Genomic DNA, 20,725 nt, shown 5'->3' with positions numbered 1-20,725 from the left:
CTCCAGTACAGAGGAGCTGGGGGATTGGAATGACCTGGGCTATCCAGGGAGGTAGGCTACTGGGTCCCTTCTGGCCTGAAACTCTATCACTCTGCGGGTGTTTCACATCTCAGGCCTGGGCTGCACCTTTGCTGACAGACGCTGCCCGCTGGCAGGTGGCCATGGGCGGCACTTGAATGCCCCCTTAGGGGAGGCTAGACCCACCTGGCCCTGCCCCTTCGGCCGAGCCCTCCATGACTGGACGAGCCCTGGCCAAACCACCGCGACCCCCGGGCTGCTTTCTGGCCTCGAGCACCAGCCCAGCCCCCCAGCTGCCGGCCTGCCCGACCAACCCCCAGGCCACCGGCCAGCCCCAGAGTGCCATCCTGGCCCCCAGGCCACTGGCTGGCTAGCCCCAAGCCGCCCCCTGACCTCCTATACCCCCCACCCATGCAGGTGGGACGTGGCGAGGGGTCCTTCAGAGCAGCAAGGATGGGACTCGCAGAGGGAGGGAACTCCCCGCGGCTGCAGCCACTCCCGGCTGTCTCCAGTGCCCCCCCAGGGGTGAGAGGCTGGGGTGTGGGCCCACAGGCCAGCAGGGAGGCAGAGGCCCCCCACCCCCACCCCGGGGGATGTTTCTAGTTGCAACATCTCACCCTGCAGGAGGGTCGACTCAGCCACAAGCAGCTTCTGTCGGACAATCTGGGCTGTGAGGCAGGGCGATCACGCAGTGACGTTCGGCTTGGATGGGTGGGTACGGGGGTAGTTCGATACAGAAATGTTTTGGGGGGGGCATTGTGGGTTTTAGGCACAGGACTCCTGGGTTCTCTTTTCGGCTCTGGGAGAGGAGTGGGGGTCTGGTGGTTAGAGTGGGGTCTGGGAGCCAGGACTCCTGGGTCCTATCCCAGCTCTGGGAGGGAAGTGGGGTCTAGTGGTTAGAGCAGGGGGGATGGGAGCCAGGACTCTTGGGTTCTTTCCCCAGCTCTGGGAGCGGAGTGGGGTCTAGTGGTTAGAGCGAGGGGGTTGGGAACCAGGACTCCATCCTGGGTTCTCTCCCAGCTCTGGGAGGGGAGTGGCTCTGATGGTGGGAGTGGCAGGGCTGGGCGGAAGGACTCGTGGGATCTTTCCCCAGCTGTGGGGTTAGCGCAGCGAAGGTTGGGGCCTCAGGATTCCTGGGTTCTATTCCTAGCAACGAGAGGGAGCATGGGCTGGGGGTTAGAGCAGCATCTAGGGAGGAAGAGGAAGCAAGGGGGCGATCGTGAAATAACAGCTCAAAATAAAGCCAGGGGGGGGGGCTTTGCTCTAGCAGCTGGATACACAAGGGTTTATGGAAGGGCCCTGGCTCCCCGCTACAGTTCCCAGTGTCCTGGCTGGGGGAAGCCAGTGCCAATGGGCCCCTGCCACCTGGGACAAGTCCAGCCAGCCAGCTGCTGGGTCGGTGCCACCCTGCAGAGCTGCCGACACTCGGCGAGGGTCGTGCCGCACAGGAACGCCAGTTCCCGGGGAGCTGAGGAGAGGCAAAGCGGCCCCGGACTCCTCGGGGGATAGATCCTGGGGTGCAGGAGGAGAAGAGCCGGAGTGGCTCCATGCCCCTCGCTGGAATGGATTCTGGGGGAAACCCCAGGGAGGGGCAAACCTTCCCTGGCCCCCCCTGCAGTGGGTCTGAGGGCAGGGAAAGGGCCCACTTGTACGGCTGCGGCCGGGTCCGGCCGGGCACTGGGAGCCTCCCAGGTGTCCCGGCCTGGGCCGAACGGAGGAAGCTGGGAGCAGATGGGCCCTTTCATCCTGCCAGGCAGAGCTGCAGCCTTTGGCTGGGCTCAATAGCGTCGGGGGAGGAGGGGAGGCGGCCGAGCACGGCTCCTGAATGCTAAACGGCTCCCGCATTGTGTGCGCCGCCCCATCTGTCCCTTCCCGCGCGGCTATTGTCCACGGCCGCCACATCTGGACTCCGCGCACCCCTCCCCCACCGCACGGCCTCCAGGGACACAGACACCCCCTCCTGCCCCCTTTGTGTCCTGGTACCAGGGCCAGGCTGCCAAAGGGTCTCGCCCGTGGGGCACCGAGTGGGCAGGGAGCCCCTCGCTTCCTCAGGGCCACCCTGTAATCACAGCCATCGCTGGAGGGAGAGGGGCCTGGGGGAAAGTGCACAGGGGTGGGGGGTGCCCCCTAGCACCGCACTGGGGCCAGCAGTGACTGCGAGGGAGAGCGCCCCATACTGACCACCCCACACCCCAGTCCCTGCAGCACAGCGCCCCCTAGCACCACACTGGGGCCAGCACTGACTGTGAGGGGAGAGCCCCCTACTGACCCCTCCCACCCCGGTCCCTGCAGCACAGCGCCCCCTAGCGCCACACTGGGGCCAGCAATGACTGCGAGGGAGAGCCCCCACTGAACCCCTCCCACCCCGGTCCCTGCAGCACAGCGCCCCCTAGCGCCACACTGGGGCCAGCAATGACTGCGAGGGGAGAGCCCCCTACTGACCCCCCCACACCCCAGTCCCTGCAGCACAGCGCCCCCTAGCGCCACACTGGGGCCAGCAATGACTGTGAGGGGAGAGCCCCCACTGAACCCCTCCCACCCCGGGCCCAGCAGCACAGCGCCCCCTAGCACCACACTGGGGCCAGCAGTGACTGCGAGGGAGAGCCCCCACTGAACCCCTCCCACCCCGGTCCCTGCAGCACAGCGCCCCCTAGCACCACACTGGGGCCAGCAGTGACTGCGAGGGGAGAGCGCCCCCTGCTGAGTTCCTTGCAGCCTGGTCCCTGCAGCTCAGCACCCCCTAGGGCCGCACTGGGGCATTATGGGTAATATTAACAGCCCCGCTTACTGGGAAATTCAACCCATTTTGTCAGTCCTCAGGATTTTTCTTGGAAAGCTCCCGTGGCCAGATGCAAAGCTGCTTAATGTAGCTTATGGGAACAAAGCCGCTTGCAGCCCAAGTCAGGGAATATCCCGTGTGTCTCCCCTTCTCCCGCTCCCTGGGCTCAGGGTTCTGGGCCCCTCGCACTGGAGGACACAGTCCCCCATCCTCCCCGCAAAGACCTTCCAGTCTCTTGCCTCTGTGCAGTGTCACTAATCTCTTCTCTCTGCCCTGTGATCGCCAGCGGCTGCCACTCCTGTGGGTCATAGACTCACAGGTCCCAAGGCCAGATGGGACGAGTGTGCCCATCTTAGGGAGGGTCTACACTGGGCACTTACACTGACATAGCTGTGTCACTCAGGCGGTGCGAAACATCCACACCCTGGAGAGGTGGAGCTAGAGCGACCAACCCTGTGGTGGGGAAGAATTCTTCCATCACCCTAGCTACCACCTGCCAGGGAGGTGGGTTACCCTAAAAATGGGGGGGCACCAGTGCCCGCATTGTGGCCTCACCCACAATACTGCGCAAGCCCCCACCTCCATGCCACCCTTTCCCGGGGCTGGCGCTTCCATTAGGGCGGCAGGATTTGCAGGGTGGCATTTTGCCGCCCTCGGTGGAAATTCGGTGGCGGGGGGGGGTGTCCTTCCACTCCGGGCCTTCGGCGGAAATTCGGCGGCGGGTCCTTCACCCTGGCACCGCTTCTGCCCCTTCCTCATGAGCCCCCACCCCCAAGTCCCCGTCCTCGCACCGTCCCCTTTCCCCAAGGCCCCGCCCATGCACCACCCCTTCCCCAAGGCCTCCCTCCTGCCCGACCTCTTCCCCCAAGACCCCTCTCCCCCATCGTTCACCCTTACAGCAGGTAAAAAGTGGTGGGGCTGTGACCCCCGATTCCCCCTGGTCCGGTGCCCCTGTATTTTAAGTGTAGACACATTCACAGGCCTGAGACCCCCCCCCAAAATAATTCCTAGTGCAGCTCTTTTAGGAAAACACCTGATCCTGATTTTAAAATGGCCAGTGATGGAGAATCCACCATGACCCCCAGTCCGCGAGTTGCTCCCATGCTTAATCACCCTCACTGTTAAAAATTCACGCCTGATTACCAGTCTGAACTGGTCTCGCTTCCAGTGGCGGATTTAGAGGTAGTGGGGCCCTGTGCTCAGATTTGTTTTTGGGGCCCCTCCTTGGGGCCCAGCCAAGAAAAAGACCATTCTTTCTTATCTCCCTCCCCGCCCCCCATTTTTCATTCTTTTTTCCTTCATCCTCCTCCTATAAGTAATAGCAAGTCAATGCAAATAAAGTGAGGCACCTCGATTGGTTTTCTAGTTTAACTTATTTTTCCACAGACCACTTGAAAATCGCTGGGGATCTCGGTGAACCACTTAATGATCTTTCCAAATATTGTTTGTACCGTTAGCTAACGAGTGTAAAGTGCTTTGGATAAGAGCCCTTTATAAAAAAATGTAAAAAAGCATTGGGATGGGGGGGTCTGGCCAGGAGTTAGGGTGTGGGAGCAGGCTGGGGGTTGGGGTGCGGGTCTGGCCAGGAGTTAGGGTGCAGGAGCAGAGTGGGGGTTGGGGTGCGGGTCTGGCCAGGAGTTAGGGTGCGGGAGGGGGCTCAGGGCTGGGGGTGCAGGGTCTGGGAGGGAGTTAGGGTGCAGGAGCGGGCTGGGGGTTGGGGTTCAGGGTCTGGCCAGGACCTAGGGTGAGGAAGGGGGCTCAGGGCTGGGGCAGGAGGTTGGGGTGTGGAGTACGCACCTGGGGCAGCTCCTATTTGGTGCGAGGGGTGCAGGTAGGGATTTGGGGGATGCAGGAATCAGGGAAGGCAGGGGGCTGGGGGTGTGGGCTGGGGTCGTGGGGGTGCTCCCAGGCCCCTGCCCCACCCTGAGAGCAGGCCAGTGGCACCATTGGCAACCGGGTCCTGGTTCATGGGAAGGCGCAGAAAAGAGCATAAGAGTGAACAGTGAGCGATTGTGAGTCACTGGTCAGTGGGTGGGTTTATGCAGATTAGGAGTGTACAGGGAAACCAGCAAGAGGAAGGAGGCCGCAAGACTTCTCTCTCTTTGAACAGAATTGTGTGTTCAGGATTCTTGCTTTGAATCCTTCCACTGGAGTCATATCGGGGAAGTGAGCCTCACTTCAAGATACCTAGTTGTGGTGTTTGTTGCATGGCTGGGAGCTGGTCACGGTGAGGTAGAGAGCATTATGGGCAGGGGTGAGCGTGTGTCACAGTCTCTCAGCATTGCTTCTCCACTCTATGAGGTAAGAAGCTTCATCCGTTTCGCCGACTGGTGGTTCATACACCGTGCCTGGCTGAACTGTGTCCCCCTCAACGGAGCCGTCCGCCACGGGAACCCGGACAAACGCTGCTGGAGGTGCGGGTATGCCATGGAGACCTTGCCCCACGTCCTGTGCAGCTGCAGGCCCCATGGCAGAGCCTGGCAGCTGCGCCACAACGCCGTCCAGGACCGCCCGGTGAAGGCCTTTGCCCCGCACCTGGGAGAGATCGCTGTCAATCACGCCATCCCCGGCACCGACAGCCTGCTGCGCCCGAACATCGTCATCACGGATGAGGACCGGAAAAAGATCATCCTCGTCGACGTGACGATCCCGTTCGAGAATAGGACCATGGCTTTCCGCCAAGCCCGAGCCCGCAAACTCGAAAAGTACGCTCCCCTGGCTGACACCCTGCGAGCAAAGGGCTACGAGGTCTACACCGACGTTCCCCCTTAATGGACCCCCTTAATGAACGCGTGCTGCGGACCTGTGGGGTGGGCCGTCGCTACGCGCGGCTCAGCGGTGGTCCAGAGACATTTACACAGAGCACATCACCGGCCACCGTCAATACCAAGAGTGAGCCGGCGTGACTTTGTGCACCCACAAGGGGGAAGAGACCTGTAAACTTCCCCTGTTGGACTTTATCCCCTGAGCCCTGAACCAACCAAACTGAACTCTGCCCTGTGAGGGTCATCCTACCATCATTACCCAGTCCGCTCATTTATTCATGCCCATGACTACCCATAACCTGTTTGTATGAGTGATGTACCCTCACTGCTTGCTGGCTGTACCTTGAACTCACCCACCGTATACCCGGCATTGGGGACATGACAGACTGTGTATATGTATATGCCATCCAATACCAAAATGCTAACATCCCCCTACAACCTGTATGTTACCCCCAATGACACAATAACTGATGCTTCAAACACTTTGTATCGTTTATTGGCAGGTCCATAGGTGAGATCAAGTGTCTTGGTGTTTTTGGTCTTGAGATAAAAACCTTGTCTGTGTTTCTTGGACCTTAAAGTAAAAGTATGATCTAAGTTATATCTGTTCTGATCAGCTTAATCTCTGCGATGTCTTTTCTGCGTGGACCAGGGGTCGGCAACCTTTCAGCAGTGCTGTGCCGAGTCTTCATTTATTCACGCTGATTTAAGGGTTCGCGCGCCAGTCATACATTTGAACATTTTTAGAAGGTCTCTTTCTATAAGTCTGTAATATAGAACTAAACTATTGCTGTGTGTAAAGTAAATAAGGTTTTTAAAATGCTTAAAAAGCTTCATTTAAAATTAAATTAAAACGCAGAGTCCCGTCCCCCCTCGGACCGGTGGCCAGGACCCAGGCAGTGTGAGTGCCACTGAAAATCAGCTTGTGTGCTGCCTTCGGCACTCGTGCCATAGGTTGCCTACCCCTGGTGTAGACTGTCTATTATTTTAATTTTTAGAACAGGGAGTTGGGTTAGGAGCTTGCTCCATCTACCCCATGCATTGAGCTGGTATCGCATTCTTATGGGTGTCTCCTTCTGGGGAGAGTATTCTGGTCAGAAAAACAGGAAGAGTTTTACTGGGGTGATGCTTCTTTAAAGCAGATTTTTTTTTTAAACTAGTTGAAAACTCTGAAATCTCTGGTGCTTTGGCTCAGGGCTGGAGATGTGTGTATGTATTGCGGCGGGAAACCTTAGATCTTAGAGCTGGGCAGCAGCACGTGAGAGCTGAGACCCCCTGCCTGTGGCTCCCTTCCCCTGGCCTTTTCCCAGGGCCCGCCAGCAGCAGTGCATGCCAGGGACTGCACCTGCGCTGCCCAGCGTCCGGAGGAGCAGGACAGGTGCAGACGGATGCCCCACCAGGGGAGCGCACCCGCCTCCCTCACAGTGTGCCCCCAGCCAGCCCCTCACCGGCCTGCCTCCCCCGGCTGCCTGCTGTGGCTTGCGGGGCCGCCAGCGCCAGCCTGCAGCAAGAATCCCGGGAGCCAGCAGGAGCCCGGCTTACCGGCTGGGAGAGCGCATTGCACGCCATGCCTCCATCATGGCTCTTAAACAGCTCCCTCCCTGCCCTCCCCCACAGCTTCTGCCCCTGCAGTGGTTCTCCCCGCAGGGGGTGATGGACGGTGCTGGGCTGCCCGGCCCTGGGCCCCCCTGTAGTTGGGGGGGGGGGCGTGCCAGGGCCCTGTGTGTTTCATTGTAAATCCGCCTCTGCTCACTTCAGGGGCAGCCACTGGGTGGTGTCAGACCCTTGTTTGCCAGGAGTCCTTTATTAGCAAATTTCTGATCCCCGGGGAACTGCTAGACTGGGATCAAGTCACCCTTGAGCCTTCGCTTTGTGAAACTATAACAGACCCAGCTCCTGGACAGTCACCTCCCCGTGTCCTCTGACTGGTTGGTAGCTGGGCTTTATTAGGCCCCTGGATTCCCCTTGGCTTCAGAGCTAGCCAGGGACGCCTGGGTTCCTTGGGCATCCCCCGAGGCTGCCTGCTGGTGGGGATGACGCTGCTGGCAGAAAGGCCTGCCGGTGTCAGCAGCCTGGCACCTGCTGGCCATGGCGGGGGATGCAGCAAGAGGGATTTACCTGAAAGGGCACCGTGAGGAGGAAATCGGTTCTATTGTCCCAGCCTGAAACAAAGCGTCACGAGAAACACCTGGATGGGCCAATGGAGGGCTATTGAGCTATTGACTCAACCTGCTGGTGGTGTATTGGTTTATTAACAATCATTATATGTATCCTGGTAGCTCAGAGCCCCAGTCATGGGCCAGGCCCCCACTGTGCCAGGCGCTGTACATTTTATTGTTGTAGGTGTATTACGGTAGCACCTAGGCACACCGGTGATGGGCCAGGCCCTCACTGTGCCAGGCGCTGTACATTTTATTGCTATTAGGTGTATTACGGTAGCACCTAGGCACACTGGTGACGGGCCAGGCACTGTACATTTTATTGCTATTAGGTGTATTACGGTAGCACCTCAGTGCCCCAGTCTTGCTCCAGGCCCCCATGGCGTTAGGGGCTGTACAAAGAAGCCAGCAGCAGTTGGGAGTTATCATCCTCTGACACGTGCCAGCCACTGGACAAGGTCAAAGACCCACAGACACAGGGGACTTCCGTTCCCCCTTCTCTCAGGGCAGAACAAAGGGGTGGGGGCTCACCCCACACAGCGTTAACTGCGGGTTTGGGCCACAGGCACACCAGACCCATGCTGGAGTCCCAGGGTTACAGCCTGAGCCCATCACTGGGAGACGGGGGAGCTGCCCTGGGTGTAACTGAGACAGCGATGCTGCCTGAGTCTGCTGAGAGCCTGAGCCCCTTGCTGTGAGAGGGGGGGAGCTGCCTGGGTGTAACTGAGACAGTGATGCTGCCTGAGTCTGTTGAGAGCCTGAGCCCCTTGTTGTGAGAGGGGGGGAGCTGCCCTGGGTGTAACTGACACAGCGATGCTGCCTGAGTCTGCTGAGAGCCTGAGCCCTGTGAGAGGGGGAGCTGCCCTGGGTGTAACTGACACAGCGATGCTGCCTGAGTCTGCTGAGAGCCTGAGCCCCTTGCTGTGGGAGGGGGGGAGCTGCCCTGGGAGTAACTGACACAGCGATGCTGCCTGAGTCTGCTGAGAGCCTGAGCCCCTTGCTGTGAGAGGGGGGGAGCTGCCCTGGGTGTAACTGACACAGCGATGCTGCCTGAGTCTGCTGAGAGCCTGAGCCCCTTGCTGTGAGAGGGGGGAGCTGCCCTGGGTGTAACTGACACAGTGATGCTGCCTGAATCTGCTGAGCACCTGAGCCCCTTGCTGTGAGAGGGGAAGCTGCCCCAGGCATCCCAATGAAATGCTGATTCCCAGTCCTACTGCTCCCGGGTCCCAGACAACCCCACCCCAGCGGAGGGCTCTGTGCAGAGCAGGAGAGGAAGAGCACTTGGAGTCAAGCCCCATGCGCCCATCAGCTGCTGCAGTAAACACTGGTCCCCTCAGCTGCCCAGTACCCCCACCTCGCTGGGGTGGAGCGAGGACCTTGGGTGTGGGGAGGGGAAATTCCCCTTTCTCCCTGGCCATTGCTGCTGCTCCCCTAAGGCTCAGGACTCTCTGTTGGGGGGGGGGAGCCAACAGAAGGGGGGTGAATCTTGCAGCCCCATCCCCCATGAAGCCTGGCGAGCCCCTCACCAGTGGGGAGATAACAGGGGACCCCAAAAGAAACCCTAGACCTAGCCGGCTTCCCTACCCCTTCTCCCCAGGACTGCTGCTTCTCTGACCCTCCTTCCCTCCCGCAGGAAATGCCAGGCAGCCGGACACAAAAGGGGGCAGGATAGATGGGGTGTGTGGGGATAGACAGCCAGCCAGAGGGGTGGATGGGGATGGATGGATGGATGTGGGGAGGGATCGCTCAATGGATCAATCACTTTGGAGACTTTCCCACCCTACTCGAGGGTGGGGAGCAGGTGTGTGGGGGGGGAACTCATGGGCAGCCCCCCCTCCCCCAGTTGCCAGGCTCAGGGCTTCTGCATCCTCCAGCCCGCGGGGGTGGGGGGGGGACTGGCAGGGGGACCCAGCCAGGGTTGCTATGGAAACCGAGCGCCCTTGGCCTGCTGGGAGCAGGGCTGGGAGTGAGCATGCCCGGTGCCGGGGAATGGGAGGGGACGGAGCCAGCCGGGCGGAGGAAGGACCGGGGAGGCTGGCGCCGGGCTGCAGCAGGGGCAGGAGTGGGCAGGGGCGCGCATTGCGGAGTGGGGGGCACAGACACCCCCCCCCAGCAGGGTGGGGGGCTCGGCTGCACGCCGGGGAGGGAAGGGGGCAGCAGAGAGGAGGTCAGACTAGATGATCATGATGGTCCCTTCTGGCTGTAAAGTCTCTGAGTCTCTGAGATCTGCAGGGCACTCTCTGGCCTGGCACGGTGCCCCCTTCCTCTAGCACCGCCGTGGGGCCCGCCTCGCTGTGCAGGGTATCCACGCCCTCCGGGGACCCCCCAGCGACCCCTCTCCACTGGGCGCCAGGCATGCCCGGGGACGCCGAGGAGATCACCCGTCTGCGCAAGCCCCGCTTCTCCTACGAGGAGAACCAGATCCTCATCCAGGAGGTGCGCGCCCACTACACCAAGCTGTACGGCACCCAGAGCCGGCAGGTGACGGTGGCCGAGCGCCGGCGCGTCTGGGAGGGCATCGCCGCCAAGATCAACGCCATCACCAGCTGGAAGCGGACGGGCCAGGAGGTGCAGAAGCGCTGGAATGACTTCAAGCGACGCACCAAGGAGAAGCTGGCGCGGGTGCCCCACTCCACCCAGGGCGCTGGGGGAGCAGCTGCCAGTGAGGAGACCTTCTCAGCAGAGGAGGAAACCATCTTTGCCATCCTGGGGCCCAGCGTGGTGATGGGGCCTGGTGGGGCGGAGCAGCACCCCACAGCCTTCACCCACAGATACCACCATGGTTCTGGTGAGTGCCCACCCCGGGACGGGACTGTGCCACCCATCGGTGGGCAGGGCCAACTCCCCCAACTACCACCAGAGCTCGGGGGGCTTGGTAACACTCCCTCATGAACCAGACAGTAATTGGGGGATTGGAGGGGGCACCTGGAGCTGTGTTGCCTCACGTGGGGCTGCCCAGCTAAGCACCGTGGGGTACAGTCAGAGCTGAGATGAGAGAGCCTGTCTGGTGCCAAGGGAAACCCAGATGCTGTGGGGTGGGAGCTCAATAGGGGGCGCTCTCCCCCAGCAGTCAGTGCTGACCCCAGTGGGGCACTAGGGGGCGCTGTGCTGCAGGGAGAGGGGTGGGGGCTCAGCAGGGGGCGCTCTCCCCCAGCAGTCAGTGCTGACCCCAGTGGGGCACTAGGGGGCGCTGTGCTGCAGGGAGAGGGGTGTGGGCTCAGTAGGGGGCGCTCTCCCCCTGCAGTCAGTGCTGAGCCCAGTGGGGCACTAGGGGGCGCTGTGCTGCAGGGAGAGGGGTTGGGGGCTCTGTCCCCTGGCAGCCAGCACCCAGCCCCACTGCGGTGTGAGGGGGTGCAGTAGGGCCCAGCAGGGGTGCACACAGAATCACTCACAGCACCCCCTAGCATGACACTGGGGCATGACAGAAACCTCAACTGACCCACTTGACAGGCTGCTTCCCCATGAGCTCCGCATGGGGGAGCTGAGCTTGGAGGGACTCACGCCATCTCTCAGGGGGGCGGGTCCTTCGGGGCACAGCTCGTTAATTAGTACTGACCGTGCCACCAACCTGCCCTGCTCCTCATAGCTCCACTGCCAGCTGGTGCCCGCTCTGGGATCAGAACCCAGGAGTCCTGTGCCCAGGCCTTGGGGGAGGGGGTGCAGGGCATGGGAGGTGGGGGCAGTCAGCTCTGCTGAGGCAGCTGCTTGTCCTGGCGACAGGGCCCCGTCCCCTCCGGGAGCCAAGCCGGATGGGGGACCAGGAGGCAACCCCAGCTCCAGGACAACTTCATGAGGGCTAACCCCTGGGGGATGGGCGGGAGGGGGTGGTTCTGCCTCCCCGCCCCCCGAGGGGAAGAGACCGGAGGGGACAGTCCCACCCACCACCACCGCTGGTGGGGGGACACACTTTGGGGGAGTGCCCTGCCCTCTGCCCAGAGCCCCCAGCCAACGCTCTCTCTTCTCTCTCTACAGAGACGCTGGCCGGGGGCAAGGTCTCCTCCAGCCCCGAGCCCTCGGTCCAGCCCCCGTGTTGCGCCCTGGACGGGCTCCTGCTGCGGCCCAAGGAGCGCGACTCACCGGCGCCCCCCTCAGCTGAGCACTCTCTGCAAATCGTGCGGCTGGCCCCCTCGCCAGCCGGGCTGGGCCGCCGGCCCCACCCAGGACACTCGCCCACGGAGCAGCCATGCAGGGAGCAGCTCCCAGGCTCCCCGCCTCCCCGCCGCCGGCGCCCGCGCCCTGAGCCGCCTCCGGAGCCCTCGCTGGATCTCCTGGCTGCCCAGCGGGAGACGGCCGAGGCCATCCGCGACCTGACCTACACCGTGCACCACAGCCTGGACCGTCTCACCAACATGGTAGCCGCCCTCCTGCCCCTCCTCCCGGCCCAGGGACCCGGCTTGGGCGCCGCCCGGGGGGGCCTCTTCCACCAGCAGGCGCCCATCAGCTCCCCACTGCCAGCGCCCCCCAGCAAGAGCCCACTCCCTGCCGAGACCTTCGCCACCAAGGTGGAAACGCCACCTGAGCCGGCGGAGAATGTGGGACAATCCCAAGGGGACCTCCCCGCCGAGGCACCCCCATGCCGCAGCTCCCCACCACTGAAGCGAAGGAAGGGAATCCCCACTCGGAAGCGTAGGGGGCGCTGGAAGAATCTGTGACTCCCCAGAGTCTGGGGATCCCCCACAGTGGATCCTGCCCCTGAAAGTAGGCGGATGCAGGGCACCTGCCACGGGACAGCGAGAGTTCGGTAACTCGAAGGGAAGTTCTCCTGAAGCCCCCCCGTCCCATCCGATCGTCCCACACACCCCACGGCGCAGAGGACGCCCTATCTACTCCAACAGGGAGCGAGTCCCCCTCCGCCCCCGGGCTTTGCTACGATGAGCCTAGTGGTCAGCAAAATCCTGGCAAAAGGGCTGAAAGTGTCTGCAGCTGGAAATCGGAGACTGCCACATCCTCTGCCCACGTTCTGGTGCCCCACAATCCCAACCCACAGGCCCCCGAGTTCCCCCCAGCTTTGCCAGTGCCCCTCACTCCCAACCCGTAGCCTCCTGCTAGCCCAGCCCTGGGCTCCCCCCTAGCTCAGCCGGTGCCCCTCACTCCCGACCCACAGCCCCCTGCTAGCCCAGCCCAGGGCTCCCCCCAGCTCTGCCGGTGCCCCTCACTCCCGACCCACAGCCCCCTGCTAGCCCAGCCCAGGGCTCCCTCTTGAGCTCTGCTGGTGCCCCTCACTCCCAACCCACAGCCCCCTGCCAGCCCAGCCCAGGGCTCCCCCCCCAGCTCTGCCGGTGCCCCTCCCTCCCAACCCGTAGCCTCCTGCCAGCCCAGCCCTGGGCTCCCCCCCAGCTCTGCCGGTGCCCCTCACTCCCGACCCACAGCCCCCAGCCAGCCCCGCCCAGGGCCCCCCCCAGCTCTGCCGGTGCCCCTCACTCCCGACCCACAGCCCCCTGCTAGCCCAGCCCAGGGCTCCCCCCAGCTCTGCCGGTGCCCCTCACTCCCGACCCACAGCCCCCTGCTAGCCCAGCCCAGGGCTCCCCCCAGCTTTGCCAGTGCCCCTCACTCCCGACCCTCAGCCCCCTGCCAGCCCAGCCCTGGGCTCCCCCTCTTGAGCTCTGCCGGTGCCCCTCACTCCCAACCCACAGCCCCCTGCCAGCCCAGCCCAGGGCTCCCCCCCAGCTCTGCCGGTGCCCCTCACTCCAGACCCACAGTCCATCTGCCACTCCTGTAACTGGCCAATGCCACTAAATGGTGTCCGGGCATGGGCAGGTTTATAAAATGGATAAACACTGTCCGGGAGTCGGGTGAGCTCCCCAACCCCCCAGGGCAGGACTGAGCCCCAGAGCTGCCCAGGGCAGGGAGGGGCGATTGTTGCCTCCCTTCGGGGTCCCCCTTCATTCCCACCCCCCCAATTTGTGTGTCTGTCTTGGTGCTGCCCTGGAGGGCTCCGACAACATCCCCCCCCCATGCCCCAAGGTCGGGATCTGTGTCCAGGCTTCATATCCCAGGTCTGGGTTCGGATCCAAAGTCCAGCCCAACATTTGGGGTCCCTCTTGGGTCAGCACAGACCACCGGGGGGAGAGGGGCTTTTATGCCCCTGCTACCGAGGCGGCGGGAAGCAAGGGGTTAATAGACCCGAGTGTGTGTGTGGGGGGGTGATTTCAGCACACGTGACCGGAGGGGGAGGGTGTCAAATCTAACCCCTCCTTCCTGCGTCACATCCCCTTAAGGTCACCCCTGGGGGGGGGCAGTGGCGGACACCCCAGGGCCCCTGCCTGGGAAGGCGCCGCTTGGGGCTGCCCGTTCGCACCCCTTGGTCCAGACCCCCCCCCCCGGGACACGCAATAAACTATTTTCATACTGAACCCTGCGACCTGTGGGGCGTCTTCGGGGGGGGGGGAACTGCTGGGGGGGGGGCTATTGGTGTATTCCCGCAGGTACCCACTGATCTCTCCAGGCAGTTCTCCCCAGTATATCATCCGCCCCCCCCACACCCCTCCCCAACCCCTCTATCCATCCCTCCCCCCACCTCCCCCTCACACGCCCTTCTCTCCATCTAGCCTTACAACACCCCTCCATCCATCCCCGCTTCCCTCCATCTCCCCCCACACCCTCAATCCATCTCTCTCCCTTCCTGCACCCCACTCTATCCATCCCTCCCTACTCCCCAGACACCCCTCTCTTCATCCATCCCTCCCTACATCCCTCCGACACCCCTCAATCCATCCTCTCTCCATCTATCCCTACAACACCCTCCATCCCTCCATCCCTCTCCTGCCCCTTTCCCTCCATCCCTCCCCCACACCCTCAATCCATCTCTCTCCTTCCTGCACCCCCACTCTATCCATCCCTCCCTACTCCCCCAGACACCCCTCTCTTCATCCATCCCTCCCCTACATCCCTCCGACCCCCCTCAATCCCTCCCGCTCTCCAACCCCGCCCCCGTCCAATCAGCCCACCCCGACACCCCTCAATCCATCTATCCCTACAACACTCCTCCCTCCCTCCCTCTCTCCTTTCCCCCACACCCCCTCCACCCATCCCTCCCCCACACCGCACCCTTCCATTCACCCCCCAAACACCCCTCTAACCATTCCTCCATCCCCCACCCCTTTGTCCATCTATCCCCACTCTCCCCCATCTATCCATCCCCCCACCCCCATTCTTTACCCCTCTCTCCACTGCCCCACACACATGCCAGCCCCAGCACGCCCCTCACCGGGGTATCTGGGCTCCAGCCCCTCCCAGGGACGGGGGCTGCAGTTGCAGCGGACAGGCCGGTTCCCCCCTTGGGGGCCAGCCGGGGGGAGGGTTGGGTCATACACGGATGGATCCTCCCCCCTCCCCAGTTTCCCCAGGCTGGGGGCCGCGGGGCATTCTGGGAATCGTAGTCCCTCTCTCACCCCCCCGCGGCAGGACCGAGTTATTAACCCTTCCGGGGCTGGAGCCCCGCCGGCCTCGCCAGCCAAGGCGAGAGGGGTGGGGGCCGCGCCCTGCCGGGGCCAAACCCGTCCTGAAGGGGTGGAGGGGGAAGATGGAAAGAAAGATGGATGAGTGTGAAAGGACGGACGGACGGACGGACGGCAGAAGCTGGGTGCGAGCGGACAGCGCCTGGGGCAGGAGTGACTCTGAGCCCCCCAGGCACAGAAGAGGGAGGCTCTGTGTGTTTGGTGCCACGCGGTTCGCTGGGTCCCACCCCAGAGGTGGCTGCATTCAGGCCTCTATCCCGCCCCACCCCTTGGAAGGCACCCTTCGGACACCCCCCCGTCCCCCTCCCATTTACTGCATGGCCCCCTCCCTGCCCCCATGCTGGGGCAAACCCAGGGGGCAGGCAGGGGGACTCCGTAGGGGGCGCTCTCCCCATCCAGAGCCCCCGGGGGGTAGCTCCAGCCCCTCAGCTGAGGCGGGGGTGGGGGTGCCAAACCAGCTGGGATTGGGGAGCCCGTGGGTCGCTGCTATCACTGTGAGATCTGGTGGGGTCAGCCTCAGTGCGATGCGGGAGAGGGGCGGGGCTGGGAGCCAGGACGCCTGGGTTCTATCTCTGGCTCTGGGTGAGGAGTGGGGTCTAATGGTTGGGGGGCGGGGGCTGGGAGCCAGGACGCCTGGGTTCTGTTCCTGACTTTGGGATGGGAATGGGATCTAGGCCCCCGGCTCTGCCACTGACTCACTGGGTGACCCTGGACAAATCCCTTTGCTGCGCCGGGCCTCAGTTTCCCCCCTTAGTATAACAAGACGGGGTGGGGAAACGGCCCCAAAACATTAACCACATCCTGAGCCACCCGGGATGGTCTCTCGCGAATGGCCCGTACTCCCGCCGGCGGCGGGAGGGGTCTGGCTGAGGATCCCAGGCCAAGGGGGACGGGGACGGGGGACGGGTCCCAGCCAGGCCTGTGCCCCTTTAAGACGGCCCCGGCGGACGGGACTACATGTCCCAGCAGGCGCCGCGGCGGAGTTATGTAAGTTTCTCCATGAGCAGGGCAGCGGCAGCCGCAGCGGGCGGCGGAGCGGCGGGGGAGCGCGGATCGGGCCGCGCCTAGGCTGCGCGGGGCCCTGCGCGGGGCGCGCAAGCGAGGCGGGCGCGCAAGGCGGCACCATGGCCGCGGTGCAGGCGTCCCGCCGGCAGTGGTGCTATTTGTGCGACCTGCCCAAGATGCCGTGGGCCATGATCTGGGATTTCAGCGAGGCCGTGTGCCGGGGCTGCGTGAACTTCGAAGGGGCCGATCGCATCGAGTTCCTCATCGAGACGGCGCGGCAGCTGAAGCGCAGCCACGCCATGCAGGACGCCCGCTCGCCGGGGCCCCAGGCCGTCAAGCATGCCAAGGACGGAGGGCCCCTGGACCGGGCCGGGCTGGAGCGCTACGAGCGGGCCCGGGGCCTGGCGACTACACCCTCAGCCCCGGTTGCCCAACGGCCTGGCCCGGGCGGAGGACGGGGGGCCCGAAGGCAGCCGGCAGAGCCCCACCGCCCGGCGGGCGCTGATGGGCCCCGTGCCGCCCAGCCTGGGACTGATGGGGGCGCCGCAGGGCTTGCTGGCCGCCGTGTCGGGGCTGGGGGCCCGGGGCCCCAGCCTGGGCTTGGCGGCCGCCTCGCCCCTCCTGGGGGAGCTGGGCAAGGCGCGGGGCCCCTACGGCGGCGAGTACGAGAAGGAGAAGCAGCGCAACGCGGAGTGCCTGGCCGAGCTGAGCGAGGCCTTGCGGGGCCGGGCGGAGGAGTGGCACAGCAAGCCCAAGGCGGTGCGGGAGCAGCTGCTGGCCCTCTCGGCCTGCGCCCCCTTCAACGTGCGCTTCAAGAAGGACCACGCGCTGGTGGGGCGCATCTTCGCCTTCGACGCCGCCCCCCGGCCCGGCTACGAGTTCGAGCTGAAGCTCTTCGTCGAGTACCCATGCGGCTCGGGCAGCGTCTACGCCGGCGTCCTCGCCTTGGCCAAGCAGATGTTCCACGACTGCCTCAAGGACCCCGGCAAGGTGATCTCCTCCGGCTACAAGTACCTGGAGTACGAGAAGCGGCATGGCACCGGGGACTGGCGCCTGCTGGGGGAGCTCTTCACTGAGGGCGTCCGGTTCTTCCGGGACCCCCCGGCCCCCGAGGCCCTGCCCCAGCAGTTCCTAGACAGCAGCTGTGCCATGCTGCCCAGCGCCCTGGTGCGGGCCATGCCGCCCCGGGCCGTCATGCGGCGCCGCAAGGCCTCCCCGGAGCCGGAGGGCGAGGGGGGCGCGGTGGGGAAGCTGACGGGTGAGGAGCAGCAGCAGAGGCAGAACTGGCTTCCCCAAGGGTCAGCTGGGATCTACTCGCCAGGCATGGCCCACCTTGCCGCGCCGGCCGGCCAGGCCCCCGGGCCCGAGGGCGCCCTGCGCAACGACCCCTCGCCCATCACCGCGCTGAAGAACGTCGCCGACGCCCTGGGAGCTGGGCAGTCGCCGAAGGACGCCAACCCCGTCCACTCCACCACGGCCCGGCAAAACAGCGCCAGCCCTGCCTCGCCCGCCGCCTCGGCCCAGCACCGGCTGGTCCCGCGCAACAGCGAGCCCGGGCAGGCGTCTTCCTCGTCCTCCTCTTCCTCCGGCGCCCACTCGGCCGGCGGCACCGACTCGGCCGGCGCCCAGAGCACCCCCGACTCCTCGGGCGGCCCCAGCAGTGCCCCCCTGTGCTGCACCATCTGCCACGAGCGGCTGGAAGACACCCACTTCGTGCAGTGCCCGTCGGTGCCCAGCCACAAGTTCTGCTTCCCTTGTTCCCGCGATTTCATCAAAGCCCAGGGGGCGGCCGGCGAAGTCTATTGCCCCAGCGGGGAAAAGTGCCCCCTGGCCGGCTCCAACGTGCCCTGGGCCTTCATGCAGGGAGAAATCGCCACCATCTTGGCCGGAGACGTCAGAGTCAAAAAGGAGCGGGATCCGTGAACCGAGAGCTGGGAGGGGGATCGTGGGGGTGTCCTGTCCCCCCCACCTGTAATCTGGGGGGGTCCCCCTTGCCCGTGATCTGGGGGTCCCCCGGCAGCAAGAGGCCTCCGGAGTAACTGGCGCTACAATTAACTTATTGTCCTTTTTAACCTTTCCCAGTCGGGGGCCGTGTATATAATCTATTTTTTAATATTTCCATAGCAATCTTATATCTGAGGTCATATCTACATAACCGACCGGGGGGGGTGGTATCACGTGTGTGCTGGGGGAGATGGGAGGGTTTGCTACATAGCAGCATAAGGGGGATGGGGCGGGAGTGGTAAGGGACGGAGCGAGGCCCAGACCCTCTTTTGGGGCCACCCTGGAGATGGAATCTCTCTGTTCCGCCCCAGAGGGGACGCAAGTGGGGCAGGGACTCCCTGCCTGTCTGCTCCCGTGTCTCAGGCTGGCAGGCCGTCACCCCTGGGGGGGGGGTGCTGTGTGTCAATCTCCGTGGCCTACGGGGGCTGCGGCTCCTGCCGGTCATGGGAAGCAGCTGAGAACCAGCAAACTTGCTCCAGGCAGACTGGGGAGAGGGGCGGGGAGAGGGATGTGAGCTTTGCCTGTCATGGACCTGGGTCTGGATCGGAGCTGGCACCCCCTAGAGGGGAAGGGCCCCATATCCCATCCCCTGCGTGCTCTGCCAGGGGGGCAGTCAGGGCCTTGGGGCCAGGCTTTGGGCACCTTGTTTAGCAGCTCAGTTCCTGGCATTCTGGGTTCCAAGGTTTGGGGAACTCTTCCCCCCACCCCCAGGCCCTCTTGTGGGTTCCCCTGCAGAGAGCAGCACAAGGACCCTGGGAGTAGAAAGCCAGCGGGGAAGGGTGACCAGCTGTACCAGTCTGCTCACTCCCGACCCGCAGCCCCCTGCTAGCCCAGCCCTGGGCTCCCCCCAACCCAGCTGGTGCCCCTCACGCCCAACCCGGAGCCCCTGCCAGCCCAGTCCTGGGTTCCCCCCAGCTCTGCCAGTGCCCCTCACTCCCGACCCGCAGCCCCCTGCTAGGCCAGCCCTGGGCTCCCCCACTGGCTCGGCTGATGCCCCTCGAGCCCGACTGGGAGCCATGAACAGAGGTTGCTTGGCTGCAGGGTGTGGATGGGGGAGTGAACGAGACCCACCAGCCTAATGTCACATGAGCCCTCAGTAGCGCGCAGAGTTACAGCTGAGCCCGCAGCGAGAACTAGCTCCTATCCCCACCCCAGCCCCCGATACTCAGGTGCCAGTGCACAACCAGTCCCCACTAATTCTTTTGAGCGAGGGGTTGTGAGTCAGGACTCCTGGGTTCAAAAAGCTGGGAAGACACTGCTCTGGAGAGACTGGGGGTTCCTGTTGTTTGAACAGGGGAACCCCAGCTTCCTTGGCCAGAGGAACCGGGTTGAGGGGAGATGGGGTTGTTTTTTAGTAGGGCCTACCATTATTGTTGTTGCTGATTGTAGGATCCAGGCTGTTTGGGGGGAGGGGGCTGGCAGCCAGGACTCCTGGGTTCTATCCCCAGCTTGGGGAGGGGAGTGGGGACTAGTGATTAGAGCAGGGGGCTGGGAGCCAGGATGCTTGGGCTCTATCCCTGGGGAGAGGAATGGGGTCTAGTGGTTAGAGCAGGGGGCTGGGAGCCAGGACACCGGGGTACTATCCAAGGCTTTGCTACGAGTTTGCCGTGCAGCTGTGGGCTAGACGCTTCACCGGTCTGTGCCTCAGGTTCCTTCTGTAAAGTGGGGAGGCTGGCCCTGTAACTGGTCAGCCAGCCTAGGGCTGGGATGTTGCCCTTTCATCAGTGCTCCTCTTTCAGAGCCCCCCCCAGGGGCACCCCGAATCCCCGTGACCACAAAGATCCTTGTGCAGTCCTACAATAACAAACTGGCATGCCGTGGTTTCAAGGACAAAAGTCATAAGCAGTGGGGAGAAGGAAGAGGAGCAGTTCCGTGGGTGACCCCTCCCCGCCCTGCCCTGCCCTGCCCGGCCTGCTGCCCCTTTAAGGGGTCCTCGCTGATTTCCGCCCCAGCCGCTGGATTTCTCTCATAGGCGATGAGCTTTCCTTGGTGGGCAGCGCAGCGACCTGAGACGGGCTGGACACCCCAGGGAGCTGGGAATAAGGGGGTGGGACAGAAAAGTGCCTAGACCCTGGTTTCCGTGGGGGACCCCCCACGGACCCCGTGCTCCCTGGGGCAGGGGAATTTTCATACCAAAATGCTGAGCAGGTGCACATGGAAATGGGGCCACGGCCAGGGGAACTGTGTGCTGGGGGCACCCTGGGGAGTGTGGGGGCCAAAGGTAGAAAGGATCCAGGAGGTGAAATAGATTCCCCCTGTTTTAACTGCTCCCCTGGCTTGGGGGGCCCCGTGGATCTGTCCCCACCTGGGGGGCCCCATGGGGCTGTGCCTTGGCTAGGAGGTTATTTCGGCAGAGATTCTTGGGTGGAGGGGTCCCACTGAATCTCCCCGCCATGCCTGGACCCAGCGGGATGGGCCAGGGAGGCTCCCATGGGCGCAATGGGGGAGCAGGTGTGGGGTGAGGGGAGTGTAGGACACGGGGGTGTGTCTGGGCGGGGGGGATGCTCCCAGTTTCGGGCACCTCAGTGGGGGAGAAGG

At 63.7% G+C, this 20,725-nt stretch overlaps 2 protein-coding genes across 2 annotated transcripts; both read left to right on the top strand.

Moving 5' to 3' along the window:
- The first annotated feature begins 9,848 nt into the window (after positions 1-9,848).
- Positions 9,849-12,802, top strand: LOC120388727 (Myb related transcription factor, partner of profilin). The gene is made up of 2 exons (XM_039510756.1): positions 9,849-10,509; positions 11,694-12,802. The coding sequence occupies exons 1-2, from the start codon at positions 10,077-10,079 to the stop codon at positions 12,371-12,373; spliced, it is 1,113 nt and encodes a 370-aa protein (XP_039366690.1). The 5' UTR covers positions 9,849-10,076; the 3' UTR covers positions 12,374-12,802.
- A 3,406-nt stretch (positions 12,803-16,208) lies between these two features.
- On the top strand, positions 16,209-20,312 carry IRF2BP1 (interferon regulatory factor 2 binding protein 1). Its single transcript, XM_039511064.1, is given in 3 exon segments — positions 16,209-16,576; positions 16,579-16,599; positions 16,602-20,312. Coding segments are annotated over 3 exon segments (1,800 nt in total). The 5' UTR covers positions 16,209-16,302; the 3' UTR covers positions 18,107-20,312.
- Positions 20,313-20,725: the final 413 nt, after the last annotated feature.

This window comes from Mauremys reevesii, linkage group 22 (assembly GCF_016161935.1).
Source record: "Mauremys reevesii isolate NIE-2019 linkage group 22, ASM1616193v1, whole genome shotgun sequence".
Lineage (NCBI taxonomy): Eukaryota > Metazoa > Chordata > Testudines > Geoemydidae > Mauremys > Mauremys reevesii.
The sequence above is the reverse complement of the archived record's forward strand: the minus strand, read 5'-3'. Positions and strand labels throughout refer to the sequence as shown.